General features: G+C 34.2%; 1 protein-coding gene across 2 annotated transcripts in view; it reads left to right on the forward strand.

Moving 5' to 3' along the window:
- The window catches only part of LOC140451068 (glycerol kinase 3-like), a 72,418-nt gene extending 52,210 nt beyond the window's left edge, over positions 1 to 20,208 (forward strand). For both annotated transcript variants that reach the window (XM_072544787.1, XM_072544786.1), the window contains exons 7-10: positions 6,347 to 6,527; positions 6,670 to 6,838; positions 11,177 to 11,263; positions 19,895 to 20,208. In XM_072544787.1, the coding sequence (XP_072400888.1) occupies positions 6,347 to 6,527; positions 6,670 to 6,838; positions 11,177 to 11,263; positions 19,895 to 19,986 (529 nt within the window). In that variant the 3' untranslated portion in view covers positions 19,987 to 20,208. The remainder of the gene's footprint in view (positions 1 to 6,346; positions 6,528 to 6,669; positions 6,839 to 11,176; positions 11,264 to 19,894) is intronic.
- The last annotated feature ends 2,153 nt before the right edge of the window (positions 20,209 to 22,361 follow it).

Consider the following 22,361-nt stretch of genomic DNA (forward strand, 5'->3'; position numbering starts at 1 on the left):
TGGTAGATAAAAATTCAAATAAATCTTGAGCAGAACGCCCGGAACTTACATCGTAAAATCCCATGAATCGTTCGACTGGTTTATCGTTTATTACGTATCGAAAAATAACGGATAGTTGTGAATGGCAGCTTATATCAGTAGTCTCATCCACCTGCCAGAAAAAGAATAATGATTTTGAAATTTCTTCCTCAATTTTTTTATTTATAACAAAAGCAATTGAATCGATTAATTCATTTTGTATGGTTTTAGATGTCCCAGAAAAAACTGATCTAGAGTCATTATCATGTTCTAAAAATGTTTTTAAATTAGTGTCAAATTTACTAACAAGAACAACTAGCTCTTTGAAATTCCCGCGATTTAAAGATTCATTAGATTCTTCATGCCCCCTAAACGGTAACTCTTGCATACAGAGGTGTAACGTAATATCTATAAGGCTTTTTAAAATTTGCCGATTTTCTTTAACCCTAGCATTGAAATTTTCAATATCTATTTTACGCGAATTGTCTAGTGCTGTGGCGATATTTTGCTTTTGTTTTCTCATAAGAGTAAGCTTGCAATTCGATGTAATATGTTGAGAACTTTTATTGTGTAACAATAGACTCCGAGACAAATTTTTCAAATCAGTATAACCACTTTTGAACCAAACTTTGTCGCTAGTATTAGCTGTGGCAAATAAAATGCATGGCCAACAAAACAATTTATTTAATGTTATACTACCCGTAAGCCAGTCAAACTTTTCGTACCATGCATTTTGAAATCCCCGATTTGGTTTTCCGACTCCACCGATAGAAACAAGATGTTTACTTAAATCTGGAATAGGTTGTTTTACGACTTTAACTATATATAATTTATCTTCATATGAATGACTTGAAAAATTCTGCTGATTGACTAAAAAATTTACGAGATCACAAGTATTACGAATATTTACATTTACCTGGGAAAGTTGTGACGAAGTGCTCGGTGCTAAATCCATTTTTCACTAAAACCGAAAATCCTGCAGACAAAAACAAACAACAAACCCACCAAAATTATTAAAAAAACTTAATTAGAATTGCACTTATTATATAACATGTAATGTTACTGTTTTTTTAATGAAAAACAACACGAGATACGTCAAACGTGATCCTGCCGCACAAAGAGGTCAACAGGAAGTAATTTAACTACTACTTACTCTTACTACAACAATTTTGCAGAAATAGAAATGTTCCAAAATGTACCAATGTTGCCAATCTGGTAAATGCATAGAAAAAAAATATTTTTTGTTAAATCGGAAAACAATAGAACAATATGTATAGTACCATCTACTAAAGGAAAATACTCTACTACAACATAACAATGTTATTACAATTTTCAAATAAAAATCTATGTTTTATTTAAAATGTACTTTTATACCCCGAGGGAAAAAATGTAGCGAATTGGGTACCTTTGTACCCAAACGGCAACGCTGCTAGTTAAAAACACCAAACCAGAGCGGCAAGCGGCATGCCTCTCTTGTTCGGTGAAATCGTGGGCAGAAAATAAATAAATCATGTTGAATTTCGCTAGATAATGTGATGTCTAATATGTCAGACAGAGCAATGCCGTGAGGCTTGCCTCGGCGGCTATAATTTTTAAAGAGAGAATGAGATGCACATATGATATACATATTAGAAGCTGGCGCGGAAAATTGAGCCGTTGTTTATTTAATATTTTGTGGTTTAAGCTTGTCCCTTGTCCGGTCCGTAGATTATGAAGAAATATACAAAGATAAGACATCAGGGGTGTACATATTTTAATTTTTTATCATAATGAAAATAAAGTTATTTAGAAAATTCCAAAAAGTTAAATTGTAGTTAAAGAACGTAAATAGTCGATTGATACTGGTGAGGCACTGCCTCACCTGCCTCATAGGACCAGCCGCCCCTGACTATAAACCTTATACCTGCTCATATGGTGAAGTGTGGGCAAGGAAAACCATTATCCCATATGAAATAACACAAGGTTTCGCTGAAAACTACCAGGTTGCTATGCCAAGGAACTAGGTAAACTTATGTTATGTGTAAAAAATGCGAGACTGCATTATGTTTTAACAAGGACAAAAACTGCACTTCAGAATTCCACAAAAAAAAATTTCATAGTAGGTGTTAAAATTTCGCAGTGATTCAAGTGCGCAACTTGTTTTTTTAATAACATCGCCGGGATTAAAAAATGTGCAAAGCTTTTTCGATATTCCCGTTCCTGATAATTTTTCACATATTTACAAAAGAAAAAGTTTTTCTTGGATATTGGGCTGGGTGCACGGAAATCGAGTTACCGGAGGTTCCACCCGGTATATTTATAGCTATCAAGAAATGTAATTTAAAATACATTTGTTAGTTTAATAAAGTATACAGTTTTATAATAAAATTCTCGCTAAAAACTTAAGGTCTTTTTATTCAAATTCATGCCTCTTATTTGGCTACTTGAAGGCAATTATTTTATCAATATATTATTTTATAATAAATAACAGAGCCCGGCGTAGAGATCTGGGTACGGTTCTGTGACTGACCTGTTTGTATCGCCAAGCACAAGGCGTGAAATCCGGCAATTGTGCATTCCTATATTAGCCGTACTGCACTCTCGGTGTGACATTTTCTATAGACAACGCGAAACAAATGTCCGTATCGTTTTACTTGTTGTCATATTTATAACCTGGCAGCATAACATTGACTTTTTGTCGTGGAGCTACAATCCTTTTGGTGTTTTGTAATATTTTTCCATTCTAGGCTTCAGCTACTTTTCATGGCTCTAAGGTCGTCCTCTGCATCATTGACCCATCTTCTAAGTAGCTTTTCCGTGACTAAGTAATATTCCTTGAATAAAAAATACAGTCGAACTGTGTGCACTGATAGTTATGCAAGCCGCATCTTTGGTCAGGCACACACGTACTTTTTAAATGTTCTTTCTTGCAAAGATCACTACTGGACTACGCTGTTGTTCCCGGCGAACAATACTTTTCAAAAGACACTGTTGAATTTATTTTTAAATAAATAAATTACCTCACACCGTAACACCACTGTAATGTGTTTAAGAATAAAACGAGCGGTTTTAATTTATGTAAATATATTTATTTATTAGCTTATAGTACAGTACAGTATGATAATCTTATCAACTAAACTCAATTAATATCAGCGCGGTTTTTATATACAGTGGAACTTGGATATTACGGCCTTCGTAGTTACGTCATCTCGGTTGTAACGACAATTTTTAATAGGTCCGGCCGAAAACTATTCTTGAAAACCCGGTTTTGTCGGCTAAAAATAAAGTAAGCCTCGTCTATAGCATCATAAAATTTTACAGTAGGTTGTCGTTTCTTATTTTATGAAGAATAAAGTGTAATGCGTTTCCGGTTTTTGCGGCATTGTTCCTTCCAAGAATGTGAGAAAGCCCGATTATCCCTTCTGTGTACAGTTATGGGACCTTGACAGTTTTATGGTTTCTCATTTATCAGTGAGTCATTTTAGAACAGTTAGTTTGTTCAATCACAAATTAATCCCTTAATTTTTAATCTCACATTATTCTTAACTTCTTGACCTTTATGGTTTCACGGTATATAATTGAGACATTGTGAAACTTATCGAGTAATATTTTAATAAATAGAGCCCATTCAACTTGCAGACTTAATAAATTGAGGAATAATATATTTTCTAATTGAACTTCCTAAGTGTTGCAATAACGGCCTAGATTAAATTGTATTGTAAGTTCATAGTTCAAAGTTTATTAGTATGATAGAAGCACTAACCTCTGTGCTGAGGTATACATTATTTGTGAAATTATAAATTGGGCATTTGAGCTCATTTGAGCGCAGTCTATTATAGATAGTTACCTAACCAACAACTAGAGTGTAATTTTATTAGTAGCTGTCAATAAAACTATAATTTTTACTCCACGACTTCAACATTTTATTGTATTACCATCGTCGATCGAGAAGAATCGGACAAAGGTGCATTACAAAACAATTCGATCCTGATATTTGAAGTGCATTCGTGGTGATGTAGATTCAGCTCTACTCAAATGGTTCAAGCAGTGTTGCAGTTCTGATATTCCTGTGTCCGGGCCACTTTTAAAGGAGAAAGTTACAAAGTTCGGAAAACTGTTTGGTGAAGATTTCACATGCTCTAACGGCTGGCTAGATCGGTTTAAAGCAATACACTCAATGCAATGCAACGTGACAGGTGATTGGTTACAAAACACATGGTACAACTAAGGCAACCATACAAGGCTGAAAATATCCAATGGCGATGAAACTGGTGTTTTTTACAAATTAACGCCAGGCAAAACTTTAAATTTCAAAAATCAAAAATGTGTCGATGGAAAGCTTTCAAAACAAAGAGTCACGGCTTGTGTTTGTGCAAACATGACAAGTACAGAGAAAAGAAAGCTTTTGTTATTGGGAAAAGTTTTTATCCCAAAAAGTTTCAAAAACATAAAAACACTACCTGTTAACTACACAGCTAACAAAAAAGAGTGGATGACCTGCTATTTTTGAAGAAAAATTGAGAAAGTGGGACAAGGAACTCTCTTCAAAAAAGAAGAAAAATTCTTCTTTTAGTTGACAACTGTGCAGCCCATCCCAAGCTTTTGAAAAGGTTGATTTTTTGTATGGCTAATGGAGGACCCGTGAACATATAACCGTTTTGTATATTGAGTAAATAAATTCTATTCTATTCATCCATCCTTGATGCAGTTCAGTTTTTAGACAATTCGTGAAGTGCGGTTACGTCAGTGACAATTTTTAAGTACTTTCGTCGAGCTAAATTGACTGTAGTTTCTCACAATGTTCAGGATGTTGACGAGGATGACGAAATGCCTTTGTCAGAGTGGATACAAAAATTTAATGTAAACCAGAGAGAGTTTGGAACTGATATTGACTCCTACATTTCAGTAGACGATCAGGTAGAAACATTTCAAGTTTTAAGTGATAAAGAAATTGTGGAACAAGTGCAAAATGTGGAAATGGATGTTGATGAAGATAATGAAGAAGAAGAAGAAGACGGCGTTAATTGTTCTACAATCCAAGAAGAAATGAGATCTGCTGAGACCATATCCAGGTTTTACCAGTTCGGGGAGCTATCCACAACTACCACAGAACCAGCTCAGATTATTAAGGACATTACAGAAAAACTTTATCTTTCGGAAAGGGTTGTGCAGAAGAAAATAACTGACTTTTTTTAGCATTAGAGAACTTTTTCATAAAAAATGTAAGTTTCATATAAATGATATGTTTTATTTCTTAATTTTTTATCCTAAATGCAGCTGTAATAATAAATAATGGTGCAATAAAATTTTGCCTTGTTAAAATTTCATTTTTTTCTACCTCTTTTATAACGACGTTTTATATTGTGAACGAAGAGATGCAACCGTTATATCGGGTACATTGAATATGTATATATAGCGGTCGCGCAACTCAGCGCGACGCGGTCTTTTTTTTCCATAGGTCATTAGTATTCGTCTTAAAGAAAAAAATAAGCCCCGGATTATTGAGATCCATTCAAATTATCTTTACCAGCCTATGAAAATTGGATCATTTTTCAACAAACCTTATTAACAAATTAAATTTCGCAATAACTATTCAACAGGTCTTGCCCATCTTTTGCACACAATTCAAACACTATAAGACCTTCAAGTTCATCTACATTTAAAGAAATTTGAATAAATAATAAAAAAGTTATTAACAATATTTAAAACCACCGATCTTGTTGTTTATTTTGCAATAACTTGTCTGTTTATTAACCGATTTTAATTTAGGATATCTCGTTTTGTATATCTTCTTTTTTTTTAAGTTCTGTTGAAAAAGTTCAAATCTCTAAATAGACAAGTTTTTAAGTTATGAGCAAGATAATAAGTTTGACGTTTTAATTGTTTATTTAAAAATATTTCCACTAAAAAAATTGATGAATCCCTAGATGAGAGTTTTTTGTAATATCTCATTCTATACATTTCAACTGTCAAACCTTTCTATACACTTGTGTCAAGTAAAAAAATTAATGAACTGGCCTATTAATGTTTATTTGTTTTAATTCTTTTGTTATTTTTTCATTATTTTCTATATTGTTTGTGTTTCCCTGATATCTAGTATTTTATCTCAATTTTAATTTGAATTAAAATGTTTGTTGTTTACCTTTGCCCCCAAAAAATATTTTGTTGGAATATATGTTATCAACTGTGAATGTATACAATGATGTGCAAATAAAATATATCATCTCTTGTCGTTTAAACTGTTGACAATAGCGTCCTAGGGTAATATTTTGTGTAGTTCCTAGCCTACATTTATAATTTTTTGTACAAATATGACAATATACGTTTGAACACAATTGTTGCTATATAGGATCATATGTGGACTAACGGCGTTCTCGACCAAACAACACATCATAAGAGCGGCTCTGGAAGCTATTTGTTTCCAAACCAGGGATATTTTACAAGCGATGAACAAAGATTGTGGAATACCTTTGACTAAGCTTCGTGTAGACGGAAAGATGTCGGAAAATAATCTACTGATGCAATTGCAAGTAAGTAATAATTATTTGACGGTTTTCTTCACAATATTACACATTTTTTCTTTCGCTGTTACACCAGAATGGATCGTCCATTAATGTTTATATGACAACAAATAACACTTCATACAATTTGATACCAATTTACTTTGTTTAGGCCGACATAAGTGGAATACCTGTGATACGCGCCGAATCAGAAGACATTACAGCTATCGGTGCTGCCATGGCAGCTGGTGCTGCTGAAGGTATCGACATATGGGATATTAATTCAGAAGAACGTCAACTAGTTCCAATAAATACATTCCTTCCCACATCGACTGAAAGTGGTAAGATTTTTTCCTTATAGTATGCTTGAAAGAACATTGGAAAAGCTATTAGGTTTGTTTCTGCAGTGGTTTACTTACCGTTTGTGAACTATGCACTCTGTGCAGTGAAACTAGACTGTTTCTTGACCTAGTCAAAATTTATGATTCACGAACGATTTGCTGATTATCGAAATTAAATTAATCTAATCTAACCTAACATTTTTGGTTAATATCGAGATTCATCATTTTTTAATCAAAGAAATATATTTTTAATATGGAAGGTAAGTACTACTTACTTTTTTTCAAAACAATACCTTCGTCTAAACTGAAAGTTTAACAAAATAATAATGAAACACATTTTTCTAAACCGCATTTAAAGGTTACATTTGTTTCAGATTTACAGGAGTTTATAATTGTAAACCAAAGCCCATCGACAAGATCCCATATTCTTCTTTGGTGGTCACAAACTACTTGCAACTAACAACACAGTTTATTAGGGCTGCAGTCAGAAGGTTTGACCGGAATGTTACAGAAACACTCTTTTGACTTTTGGTCTAGCTTTCGGAATTGTTTTTTTTATAGTTTATACAAAAGGGCTTTTGAATAAACTCATTTTTGGTTCTCCTTTTCCTTTGCAATTTTTTGGCAACCAAAACATTGATAATAATGAGGTCCGACAACTGACACTGACATTGACACACAACACATCACATCAGAGCTACCACAATCTAAAATAACGTATGGTTGCCTACCCTATATTCCAGTTCTCACACCTAAGCTAATGAACATTTTAAAAAATGTTAGTGGCTTAAAAATTGCAACTAAGAATGTGAAAACGGTATCGAAGTTGTACACAAAGACAAAGGATCCTTTCACAATACAGGAGTCACCGAATGTTGTTTATTCTATATCGTGTGCCAATTGTAAAAACGTGTATATCGGAGAATCATCTCGTAATTTTCGCAGTAGAGTGATCTCACATCGCAGCGACATAAAAACCAAAAAAATAAACGCATGTGCGCTCACAGAACATGCATTAACGTTAAAACATGAATTTAATTTCGAGGATTCCTGTATTTTGACAAAGGAAAAAAACATTCAAAACGTGTTTTCTTGGAAATATATTTCATAAAATCCAATTCGTCTTGTATAAATAAAAAGTTTGACAAAGATAAACTGAGCAACATTTATTGTTATTTACTGACAAAACGTCAAAAATAAAATAAAGATTTACTTTTACATATACACCATAATACACCTACATACAAAACATGTTGCATACCATCAAGACAGGTTTAATATACTACTTCCATTAATATAACATGAAGAACACCTAATTACTTTTTAATCATACTATTTTTGTTTTTTTCTTTCTGTTCTCTATGGATCAGTTAAAACACACCATTAAAAGATGTCACAAACAAAATTTTTACTATCATAACTAAATTTTAAAATGTATTTTGTTCATTATTTTATATGTTATATTTTATATGTGTGTTATTAATATTGAGTGTCATAGCTATATAAATAATCTCAACGACTAGTAAGTTGCACTGACAATTTGTGATATATTGTAAATATTTACACATTCTTCTAATTACAGTGTCTTGAAGAAGCAATAAAACAATTCCGAAAGCTAGACCAAAAGTCAAAAGAGTGTTTCTGTAACATCCCGGCCAAACTTTCCGACTGCAGCCCTAATAAACTGTGTTGTTTGTATATATATATATATATATATATATATATATACATATATATATATATATATATATATATATATATATATATATATATATATATATATATATATATATATATATATTCTACTCAGTTTTTAAGGTTATAAGATATGTATTAGTATGTGATTACCTGAATAGAATAATAATGTTTTCTGTTTAAGTATGAGTCTAGATCATTTGTTGGTTTGTCTATTTTAATGTGGCTCCCATCAAATACTCCAGTAACACCTGGAAAATTGTTTTACCTAAAGTTTCTCTCAATTTCTATTTGCAGATGCAGTCTGGTGACCAAAGAACCATAAATATATTAATGTTTGTTCATATTCTCTAAGCTTTCCATTGCCTCCCGCTTGGTAATGAAAATATTGTGAATATCTGAAGTGGTTTGCAATATCTTCAACAACAACACGACTAACACGAAAGTGTTCAATAAATTCACAATCGTTGCAACTTGACACCGTTTCTTCAAGATAATTCTTATTTTTAGGCCTTATACGTTCATCTAGAATTTGTAACAAATCTTCATCCGAAAACAATTCTTCAATGTCAAACACCTCTTCATCAGAGGAAGAACTTTCAGAAGATTCCTGAAATATAGTTTTTCACTTCATAAGTAATTTAATCATAATATAATTATATCACGTATAATTAGCATGTTGGATATTTAGTCCAAAAATTTATTCAATAAAGAATAATCAATGTAAATACACCAGACGTTGGAATTGAACAATAATTAATAAATAATCAGTTCAATATAACTTAGTGAAAAATATTTACTAAGTAAATATTTTTCACTAAGTTATATTGAATAAAAAGGTATAAAGCTAGAGAAGCCATCGCAACACTGAAAAATAATAAAGCTCCCGGTTCGGATAATCTCCCTGCCGAACTTTTCAAAAATGGCGGCGACCCCCTCATGAAACACATGCATAAACTGATAACTGCAATCTGGCAACAGAAAGAAACACCCACAGACTGGAAGTTAGGTGTACTGTGTCCTATACACAAAAAGGGAGACATGATGGTGTGTGATAATTATAGAGGCATCACTCTACTCAATATGTCATATAAAGTGTTGTCCAACGTATTGTACAAAAGACTCCTCCCCTACGCCGAACAAATAGTGGGAGGATATCAGTGCGGTTTCCGTCCTAATAAATCAACAACGGACCAGATATTTACAGTGAGGCAGATCCTTGAAAAAACCCTAGAGTTCGGCGTCGACACCCACCACATATTTGTTGACTTCAAAGCCGCATACGACTCCGTTAATAGAAATAAACTTCTACTTGCTATGGTAGAATTTCGCATTCCATTTGATCTTGTCCGGTTAACTGAACTTACACTCACAGGTGCAGAGAGCATGGTAAAAATCCAAAACGATCTCTCAAGACCCTTCCATTGCAAAAATGGACTAAGACAGGGTGATGGACTATCGTGTCTCTTATTTAACCTGGCATTAGAAAAAATAATTCGAGAGTCGCAGATTACTACGAATGGTACTATCTTTAACAAATCAGTACAAATTGTCGGATACGCAGATGACATAGACATCATAGGTAGGTCCACAGAATCTCTGACTGAAGCATTTCGGTCGTTAAGAGCATCTGCACACAGAATGGGACTAAATATAAATGTTCAAAAGACCAAATATATGTGTTGCACTAGGTCAAGCAACCCGACACCTACACGAATAATAATTGATGACCTAGAACTGGAAGGTGTTGACACCTTCATATACTTAGGGTCGCTGCTAACCAAAGATAACAACGTCAGTGAAGAAATAAAAAGAAGAATAGTGTTCGCCAATAAGTGTTACTATGGCTTAAGAAGACAGATGGCCTCAAAAATGCCTAGAAAAATTAAACTGACTGTATACAAAACACTTATAAGACCAGTGCTAACATATGGTTCAGAAACTTGGACACTAACACAGAATGACCAAGAATTGCTCAAACGTTTTGAGCGAAAAATACTAAGACGAATATATGGAGGCATAAAAGAACAAGGTTTGTGGCGCAGGTGTTTCAATTTTGAGTTGTATAGAAGGTTTGGAGAACCTGACGTTGTAAAATTCATTAAGGTAGCACGCCTCAGATGGATAGGTCATGTAATCAGACGAGAGGAAGATGCCATAGTCAGAAAAGTTTTTGACCGAAGAGGGCCGATCGGACAACGAAGAAGAGGAAGACCGAGACTTAGGTGCCAAGACAACCTAGAAAATGATTTGAAGTCTATCGGAATTAGAGCATGGAGAAGAGTTGCCAGAGACAGGGGCGAATGGAGGATTGTTCTGAAGAAGGCTTTGGCTCATAAAGAGCTGTAACGCCACTGATGATGATGATGATGAAAAATATTTACAATATATATTTACAGGTTAAGAATAAGAAATCTTATGAAACCTTATTTATTTATATTTAGTACGCCTGCGTCAAACTATTAGTTGGAAAATAATCTTCAAACCAGAATGACTATTTGAAAAGGGTCGACAATCTGAAAGAACATCTGACCAACCAGTTGGAATTTGAAATTAAACTATGTTTCCAACTACTGCAGAAACAAACTTATTGTATTATGTATTTTTATCTCTCTACTTAACTTCAATTACTTTTTGTTACAGAAAGAGATTACAGATACAGCAAATGGAAAATGGCGGTTCAGAGGTCGTTAGGGTGGGCCGTACCGAAGAAATCTAAGATAATGACAGGTAAACATTTTATCACTTTTTATTTGTGTTAATTAGTAACAGCTTCTTCTTAGTTCAGGCTAGTTTTTCATGTATGTTCTTGATTATATTTTTAGTCCGGATTTGCCCTTGAGTGACTCTCCATTTCCTTTGATGATTTCTACCCAGTTACTTACTCGTTTCTTGTAGCATATTTAGTGATGCCACTCACAACTGGTGGTTATGAGCCTATAAATAAAGGTTTTTCTCAAGCCTTATTTTGCCAATAAATCTGCTCGTTCATTTTCATGCGCTCATTTCCAGAAAAGTGGCGTAGCCCTGTTGATTATGTTGTTAATATTAGTGTTCCAATTGAGTTTGGAATCCAGACTATATAGTTGACCTCATTAGTTTTTTTTCTAATTTGCCTCCAAAGAATTTCAGCTCACAATTTCAATCACAGATTCCTTAGCTGCAATACCCATGAATCAGGTCGTTAACGACTATATTCCATAACCTTTCGAAGTTTTTTAACTTTTGAAGAAAAAAAATGTTTGATTTTTTCACCAATGGGATCCCTATTTAGTAGCTAAACTATCTGCAGCTAAAAACTATCAGGATCCCTGCTACTTTTTAAATTTTGACCAAAGCTCTGAAGAGGGCTTTGTAAACCGAAAACGCTCAACTGGAAATTGAATATTTTACACTTTTAAAATTCTTTTCAATTCATTCATTTATCGTAAGTTTGTACAAAACACATACACAATTCAATTGGGTTGGTTTGGGGTGTAGCAAAAAAATACTATGACAAGCTTGCATCCAAAACAACATTTCACGCTAGGGTTCTTAGTTTATGGAAAGAATCACTAAAACAAATAAAGACAGAAAATTGGCAAAATTATATTAGACATTGTAACGAAAATTATATTGCCTACTTCAGGGTAAGAATATAGGGTAGAAAATTGGGGACAGAAACTATGGGGGCGAAGATAGGGCAAGCAAAATAAACGCTACTATGCGAACGGCACTCAGGGGGTTGCTGGAGAGCTGGGGTCGTGAATAAGTGAACGACAAATGGCAAGGGGGTTGAGATTGGGGTATCTACCAAAATATGAAACAAAAGGATACTTACATAAATCTCCTGGACAAATGGGCAATTAAGACAACAAGAAAGGGCTTCTAGCTATTTTAAGGAAACGACGCCGCTTCGAAGAATCCTAAACTTGCTGGATTTAGGAAAATTATCCTAAAATAAAAAAATACATAAAGGGTTAGGAGATTTCTAAAATAAATAAAAAAATGGATCAGAGAAACAAATCAAAACGTTTATTTTTGTCTCATACAAACAGTTATCAACACATAAATGGCATAAACAATATACTATATAAATAAAATGAAATCGTAGGCTTCCACGGCCAGAGTCAGAATTATAGTTTATTCGTCTTCCGGGTTTGGACCGTGTCATTTGTGAGTGACCCAAAAGTGGGTTCATCTCGACGTTTCGCTACAATTGTATGTAGCTTCTTCAGGAGAACAAAAAAGAAAAAGAAACAAAAGACAGGAAGATGGGTAGTTAGCAACGGTAACTCAGTTACTCAACGCAACCAGAGGCGAATACTAACTACCAAGATGGGCATTTGGTCACAGTAACTCAACTACTGACAAATCCTGACAAATCCCGACAAAGGACGGGATTCACTCCCTGCCTCTCGACGCGTTAGTGTTCTGAGCTGTTGGACGTGAATCCCTGTCCTGGCATTTGGTTTTCACCTCTGGCTGCGTTGAGTAGTTGAGTTACTGTGACCAAATGCCCATCTTGGTAGTTAGTATTCGCCTCTGGTTGCGTTGAGTAACTGAGTTACCGTTGCTAACTACCCATCTTCCTGTCTTTTGTTTCTTTTTCTTTTTTGTTCTCCTGAAGAAGCTACATACAATTGTAGCGAAACGTCGAGATGAACCCACTTTTGGGTCACTCACAAATGACACGGTCCAAACCCGGAAGACGAATAAACTATAATACTATATAAATAGTTGCCAAATACAGAATAAAAAAACTTACATGTGTCCGTTTACAAAGGGTTGGAGATACTATAAAAACTTACAAATGTTACCGCACAGAGATTAACCTTTTTTTAAAACAAATAAATATCGAAAATAATAAAGCTAGTTGTCATATGTTAACATTAAATAAAAAAAAAACAATTAAAATGATAGCTAAGTTAAACCATAAAATTTACAATTTATTAAATATTACAAATCCTTTTAAATTTTAATGAAAGCAATTATTAATAATTGTCAAAAAAAATTGTCTCTCTTTACTTTAAAATTTAAAATGTTAATTGTTACCTTAATTTCACTTAACTTCAAAGAAAAAAAAACTTGCTACTATCTCTGGGATTGGAGCTGCAAAGGACAAAACACTCTCAACTTGAACAAAAGGAAACCATTTCCATACTTAGGCAGGAACGATTGAAAGAGGAACTTGGTGGAGGAAATCAACCTGACGACGGGGACATCCTATATACTCATTTTACAAAATTTCTTCAGTGCCGGTGCACAAATCTTATGGTGATTACTCTGTTTTAAACATCATTATGCAAAGAGTATTATCACTTTAACCGGTCTTAAGACATAACACAAAAAAAATTGAATCGACTCGCGATTCCTAATTACTCAAACATCTTTCTACTCTGACCTATCTTGCTTGACTCCCCTTCTAGCACGTCTGCCTCGCTTGGAACTTAAATGTCGACCTTTTTTTTTGCGTTAAATTTTACAAATTCCACGCCATAAAATAACTCTTTCCTTTGTGTTTACCAGACCTAAACAAACAAATATCCCTCGGACTCTCGTTCTAAGCGACAAAAACAACGTTTTAAATATTACAGTTTATTGCGTTTTAACGACGAAAGACAAATAAAAACTCTTTTTTATATTAAGGGGCATCATGAAATATAATCCTCTAGGCGACAAAAACTTGTCGAAATAGATATAACATAATTCAAATTAAGAAAATAGCACGTAGTTTTTAAACCGGAGTTCTACCTGACTTTGTAACAAAAGGTTATGGGATTTGAAAGTACACGTAGACAAAAAATATATCCAGCGTTATTTACGCATTAAGGATTTTCTTAAAAGACAAAAACAGATTTTATGGCAATCTTTATGCGTACTGACGAGATAAACGAACAGGGACGTATTATAAAATTTAAAACGCTACAACATACGGAAGATCTAAACCTTCAGTCCTTTCAAACTGAGCAAGTTGTGAATGAGGTGATACCTCTAATAATTCGCATAGATAATTCAGATATGATGAGGACTCTGATAGTGAAGTAAAGTGTTTCTCAGAGCCTTCTTTCAGTGCGTCACTTCTTCTTCAGGTTCCTTCTCCTATCCGAGGTTGGAAATCATCATCGCTACTTTAATCTTATTGGTCGCGCTTCTGAATAATTCTAATGAGCTGCAACCGAACTACTCTCAAATTTCTTAGCCAGGATATTTTGCGTCGTCCTTGGTTTCTCTTCCCTTGCATAATTAATCTAAGTAATACCTACTTCTCGCTCCTTATTATATGACCCAGATATTGGATCTTTCTAATTTTAACAGTTTTTATGACTTCACATTCTTTCTTCATTCTTTGTAACACTTCTATATTAGTTACTTTTTCAGTCCACGATATTCTGTGGATTCTCCTGTAGCACCACATCTCAAAGGAGTTTAATTTTTTAATTTCAGACTGTTTTATTGTCCACGCTTCCATGCCGTATAGTAAAGTAGAAAAAACGTAACAACGTAGCATTCTTGTGCAGATCTCTAGATTAAGGTTACGGTTGCAAAGTAAGTTCTTCAATTTTATGAACGTGTTTCTTGCCATTTCTATTCTAGATCTGATTTCTTCTGTTTGATCCCCATCTTGGGTTAGCCACGTTCCTAAATATTTATATGTTGTTAATCTTTCGATCGTTGTATTATTGATGATCAGGTTATCTACATTTTGTGGTTTTTTTTTGAGAATATCATTGATTTCGTTTTCTTGAGATTCATTTGCAGTCCGTACCTTTCACATGCATTGTATACATGTTGTATTATGTACTGTAGATCTTCCATGTCACTTGCAAATATGACCGTATCGTCTATCTAATATTATTAATGCTATTTCCGTTGACCAAAATACCTTCCACAATATCCAATAAAGCTTCTTGAAATATCACTTTACTGTAGACGTTGAATAAGAGTGGTGAAAGTATGCACCCTTGTCGAACTCCTTTAAGCATACTTACTTCCTCTGTCAGTTCTCCTTCGACTCTTATTCTTGCTTTCTAATTTTGATACATAATTTGTAGATCTCTACTATCTATGTTTTTGGTCTTAAGAATACTTAAAAGCTTTTCATGTTGAACTATGTCAAAAGCTTTTTTGAAGTCTATGAAGCAATCATATATGTCCTGATTCATATCCAGGCATCGTTGTGTCAGAACATTGACTCCGAATAATGCTTCTCTAGTTTCTAGACTCTTTCTGAAACCCATCTGTGAATCACTTATTTCTTGTTCTAATTTCATGTGGATTCTGTTATGTATGATTTTAAGGAAGGTTTTCAATGTGTAGCTCATTAATGCAATTGTCCGATAGTCATTGCATTTGTGATTTTTGGAATCGTTACAAAAGTTGAGAGAAGCCATTCTTTGGGTATGTGTCCCGTCTTGTATATGGAGTTAAAAAGGTCTACCAAGACATCAATATTATCTTCAACAATTATCTTCAATAGTTCAATTGGTATATTATCGGGTCCTGGAGCTTTTCTACTTTTTGTGTGTTTTATGGCATAAATAATCTCCTCTTTCATTATTTCTGGTCCCGTGATTTCTCCGTCAACTTCTAATTGTTCTACTTTTTTTTTTCATAAAATAGGTGTTCAATGTATTCTTTCCATCTACGTAATTTGTCTTGCGTTTCAGTTATAGTGGTACCATCTGCATTTGTTAATATCCCGATTGGTTTGTTACGATTTCCTGAAATCATTTCTTTAACCTTTTTATGTGTGTTGAAAGTGTCATACCTTGCCTCACATTCCTCAATTTCTTCACATTTAATGGACATCCATGTTTCCTTAGCTTGTTTTATTTTCTGTTTTATTTGTTTATTAATTTCTTGATATTTAATTTTATTTTTGTTTTTATGTGCGTCATAGTTTTTTGTTTTCTTTCTAACGCATTAATATTGCAGCGTTACATACATAAGCGATATATTCCTAACCTACGTGTGATTCGTTGTTATTTAAAATGTGCGCTTTCTATAGCCAATAAATTACGTGAATTACGAACATTTGACGTAAAACTTCATCCATGTTGGCCATCCTTTCGAAGTGTCAAAGACTGAAGGGAACATTGTCGTTCAGGTCAGTATTTGACAATATTTCACAGCGCTATCCATTATTTTGTGTTTTGGAATATTTATTTTTTAATTAAAATATTTTAAAAATATAGTAAGATACGGAAAAGTAACAAGTAGTGATACTCAAATGACTTAACTATTTTCAATTAGAAAAGGAAGCAGGACAAACTTTATTAACAATTTCTGCTGTTCGTGAAATAAGTTTAAAATTACGCTGAAAATAAAATTGTTTTACCTGCTCTTTATTTCAGCGTGTTGCTGTTGCATTAGAAATTTCTTTGCCAACTATAAGACGATTGGCAAATGAAAGTATCCAAAACGATTCTGATTATTTCACCACAACGAGCGAATTAGTAGCCGCTAGTCTTGAACCCAAATTGATAATAAATAAATATGAACATGCCATAAGGACCAAGGGCGGATCCAGGACCGATTTTCGGCGGGAAGGGGCATGAACTTTTTTTGGGGGGATGCCGGGCTTGGAGGAAAATTTTTAAAAATTAGTTGAGTGCGATAAATACATTCAAACCTTATCGTTATTAAAGTATTTTTATTTGTCTAGCAACGAAAAATCAGAGCACATTTTGACCTAAAACCCCATGAAGTCCAACAAGTGCAAAGAAAAAAATGTAGTTTAGTTTATGATATTAAAATAGCTTAAATAAAAAGCGAATAATATTGGTCAAGTTTTGGGATTCACGCGGCACATCACTTTTTCCTACATTTTGTTCCGCGGTAAGGGACGGGATAGCGATTTTTGCTGCGGGACGGGACAGCGATTTTTCTGCTAATAAATAAATTTATTAGTCGACTACCTCGACAAAAAAATGTTAATAGTGACCAAAACCATAGAAATTAATACTGACCAAAACAATGACATATAATTATCATAAAGCATTTGATATAATAAAACAAGACAAGCTGATAGATATATTAACAAATACAGTAGTCTCTCTCTATAACGATGAAAATAGTAAACGTTGGTTGGTTTGTCATAAGAACAATGTATTAATTCTTTCTCTATACCGATATCGTTCCCTTTTTATATCGATAACTTTTTAGCGTTCAATAGTTGATGACAAATGTGTTATTGTGTTTAAAGTTCAGACTACCTGAGTCACGAGTGGTAAGGTCATTGTCCAGCGGTTGTTTTGTTTTGCGCTTAAGGAATGCGGCCACCCATTCTACTCTTTCTTATCAGAGAATTAAGTGACTCACGTTTATTGTTCGGGCGGCCTACCTAACTGTTATCCCACACATGTTGTCATGTATTGACGACTTTTCATTTCCAGTTTGAATTGTGTCTTAGTGTGTCAACAGTCAACATGTTTTCGAAAAAGCGTAAAGTGCTCTCGGTGCAGGAAAAGTTATCGATAACTCGAGCAATAGAGAAAGGTGAAAAGCAATCGGATGTCGTTCGCCGGACGGGGCTGTCTCAGTCAACTGTGGCTACGATATGGAAGGACAGAAAAAAGTGACTTAAAGCGGAGATGGAGGGCGGTAGCAGGAAGAAGTTGCAGAAACCTCAGCATGAAGATTTATATCGCGCTATGCTTCAGGGTTCCAGCAGCAGCGTATGAACCATATTCCACTTTCTGGGCCTGTGGTCGGAACAAAAGCTGAGTTTTTTGCAACTGAACTTGGAATTGAGAATTTCAAGGCATCTGAGGGTTTGCTGAGCAAGTGGAAGCTGCGGCACAAGATCAACTACGGGCAAATCAGCGGAGAGGCTCGCGATGTTAACAAAAACGTAACGGATGATTATCTAGAAAACGTGTGGTCTGGACTGAAGGCACGATATGCGTCAGACGACATTTTCAATGCGGATGAGATTGGATTGTTTTTTAAAATGACACCAAACAGAACTTTAAAATTTAAATTGGAAATGCGTTGGTGGAAAGCTCTCTAAGGAACGCATTACAGTTCTAGTGGACGCTAACATGAAAGGTTCTTCATGAAGCGAAAATTGTTAGTGATAGGGAAGTCGAAAAACCCGCGTTGCTTTAAAACATTAAAAATCTACCGGTGACCTATAAAGCAAACAAGAGTGCGTGGATGACCTCGGAAATTTTTGAAGAAGCGATAAGAAAGTGTGATATCGAGCTTAAAGAGAAAAAGATTCTTTGCTTGTAGTGTAGACAATTGTCTTGTTCATCCTGTATTGCGCGACCTTCAAAACATCGAACTCTGTTTTCTGCCAGCAAACACAACGAGTGTCCTTCAGCCCATGGACCAAAGTGTCACCAAGAGTTTGAAAAGCCATTACAGGCGAAGACTTTTGATGGAATTGGTTGAGAATAATGGCGATCTTAAACTAAACATTCTTGACGTCATCCTAATGATTAGTAAATCCTGGGACGAGATGACGAGCAATACAATAAAATATTCCTTCAAACACGCAGGATGGCTGGAAGATCAATGATTAACTGATGATGAAGATGACATGCCAGTAGCTACAACATCTGGACTTTCTGACGAGGACATCCTCCAAGCAGTTCGTGTCGAAGAAGAAGAAAACGGTGACTCGGAAATGGAAGCAGAGCCAGAACCAGCTCCGACCCCTCAGCAGGCAATTTTTTTAAATTAAAATAGGTTATTTAGTACAGTATTATTAATATTGCAGTACCGAATTTTGACACTCTCTGTATAACGATCTCTCCTTATAACGATGAAAATTCCCGGTCCCTTGCGTATCGTTATAGAGAGAGAGGACTGTATTGGAATAGACACCTTTGATATAAGAATTATTAGTACAGATCCGTACAGAGGCAATAGAATCCGATGATATCAAAATCAAACGTAGGATGTATACTACCGCCCTTGTAGTGATTAATAAAACTAAAAGTAATAAAACTTAAAAGCATAAAAGTAATAAAACTGATTAATTTATGTTTTAAATTTACTTTATCTTTTAATTTATTTGATAGTTTAATATTCTTGGTTAATAATTAGTATAGCATATAAAATAAATGATTGCTATTTTTAAAATGTCATTAGCAAATATTGTTTGTAATAAATTATATAAATATTCATTTTAATCGTTTTAATAGAAAAAAGTCCGACATATGTCCTACTGAACGTAAAATATAGGAAATTATATAATTTACTTTTCAAGTAACATTGAATTAAATTTTAAAATAACTTTTTGTGACCCACTTATCATCGCTTAATCCCAAACCGATCATCTAACGTGATTTCGAGTATATTAGATTTAAAAGTAACAAAAACTCCATGTATTTTTCAGACACATATTAACCATTTTTCTTTTTGTTTCAGAGGAACGTTACCGTCTCTTATCGAGTCTTCCAGGATGTATTTACATTATGGTTAGTTTCGGAATGTTGGCCGTTGCAGACTTATTGGCGTAACAGAGCTGAGATGAAATTATTTTTAGGTATTAATAGTGTGATTTTAAAAATCCATAGACTGTCTTGTTTTTATTGTTTTACCACTTTTTAGTATGTACAATTACTTATTTTTAAACTCAAATATTCATGTACTTATCTTTTGTTACACTCTTTTGTTATATTGTTTGTTATGGGTTTATTTTTGAAAATAAAGCAATAAACTAGATGAAAATTTAAAAATAACTGTTTATATATATATATATATATATATATATATATATATATATATATATATATATATATATATATATATATTACAGGATCCAACTTGTAAATATAATGCATTTTGGAGACGGCTATCGCCGTATTCCCGTTCTCCTCCTCAAATCCTCACGGTCCAAGGCATGCTCCTCCTCCAAACCTCTCGATTCCATCGCTCTTCTAATTCCTTCATTCCATGAGCGTCAAGGTCTACCTCTTTTTCTTCTTCCAGGGGGCTTCCATCTGTAAAGTTTTTGGGCCCAACGTTCGTTAGGCATTCTCAGTAGGTGTCCAAACCATTTTAAACCTCTTCTTTCTATTCTGTCAATGACCGTTTTTCTTATAGATTCGTTGGTCTTCCTTTCCAGCCTTGATGTTCTAGCACTTCTTCTCAAATAACCCATTTCAACTGCCAACAATCTTCTCTTCAGCTCCGCATTAATTGTCCATCCTTCAGAGCCGTAACAAAGAACTGATTTAACCATGGTTTGCCCTATTCTATTTTTGTTCCTTTTGGAAATGTTGCGATCCCACCATAAAGAGTTCAGACATCCTGCAATTTTACGTCCCTGATTAATTCGGTTTCTCCCAAGCCGTTCTTAGCAATGAGTGCACCTAAATATTTAAATTTTTCCACTTGTTTGATTTCCACGTCCTCGTCTATCAACACTTCAAACCTTGCATCTGAATTGATAACTAAATATTCTGTTTTCTTTATGCTGACTTGTAACCCCCATTTTACATTATCTGTATAGACGCTTTATCATAAGAATCTTGAGCTAGGACGACTTGGTCATCCGCAAAGTTCAGGGAGAACACTACGTCATTTCCTATGGGGATTCCCATTCCCTGGCAGTGTTTTTTCCAATTTTGAAGGGCTGTCCCAATATATAAATTAAACAGTAAGGGTGACATACTGCATCCTTGTCTTAGTCCTTTAGTTACTTTTATTGGCTCTGATAATGTCTAATGTCTGTCATCCATGGTGGTTCGTGGTGTTTTTTGCCGTTGTTTTCTGTTCCCAATACATCATAAGCAATTTTTTATTATCGTTCTGAGGTTGTATTCTTGTTCTACATCCATATTTCTTTATATCTCATTTAGTTTCCTCCCTTGTTGTGTATTAGTATTGTTTTAGCAATATTCCATTGTTCGGGTATGTTGCCTTCGAATACAAAATTAATTAAATAGTATTTTTAGATAATATATGTCTTCTTCTCCGCCTTCCTTCAGCATTTCTGCTAGGATTCCAGCGCTTCATTTCTTTTACTGCTCTTCCTATTCCTTCGTGGCTTATTTCGGGCATCACTTCTGAGTTGACATTTTTGTTATCTGCCTTTTCAAGTTCTGCTTTGATTCGAACAGCTGCTAATAAAATACGATGGGCCATTGTGGTAGCCAATATCCATAGAGGATAGGCACTAGCAGAAGAAGAAGAAATACCCACAAAGGAAATACAGAAATCGCATATCAAATCTTACCGGTAACACGAGTTTTATTATAACCCTGCCAAGAGAATTTAGAAAATCAAGACAAATATATGAATGAATCTTTAGAAATTCCGAACAATAATAACCTGATCAAAAATAATGAAGATGCACCCAATATACAAGAACTCAAAGTTGACGGCAGTTTCAATGATCAGTTAATCCAAAGAAGTAAGAGAATATTGAATGAGAGAGCAGAATCATAAAATGATGAGAGTTCAGGCATCGAAGATGATGTGAGTCACATAAAAGATTTGCTCCTTTAAAAAAGGGACTAATGTTTTGATTCGAGTGCCGGATATTGATAGAGGTATGTATTAGAGAAAAGTATTAGCCATTGTTTCCGAAATTAATAATGATGGCTTGTACAAACTCAGTACTGAGAATAGACCACTGGATAGCATATTTTCAAGAAATGAACTAGTTCAAACCGAATCGCAGTTCATGTTTGAATCAAATGATATTAGTATATAGTAAGAAAATTGAGAACTGCAGCAAATATGCCATCCAAAGGTTGTGGTCAAGGTTTTCTCAGATAATAATTTTCTCCATAATTTTCAAAAAAAAAAAAATAGAAAATATTAAGACAAAAATCAAATCACCGACCAACAGAAATCGCAAACACCCTGTATATTATACTGTTTAGCA

The sequence above is a fragment of the Diabrotica undecimpunctata genome, chromosome 9, assembly GCF_040954645.1.
Source record: "Diabrotica undecimpunctata isolate CICGRU chromosome 9, icDiaUnde3, whole genome shotgun sequence".
Lineage (NCBI taxonomy): Eukaryota > Metazoa > Arthropoda > Insecta > Coleoptera > Chrysomelidae > Diabrotica > Diabrotica undecimpunctata.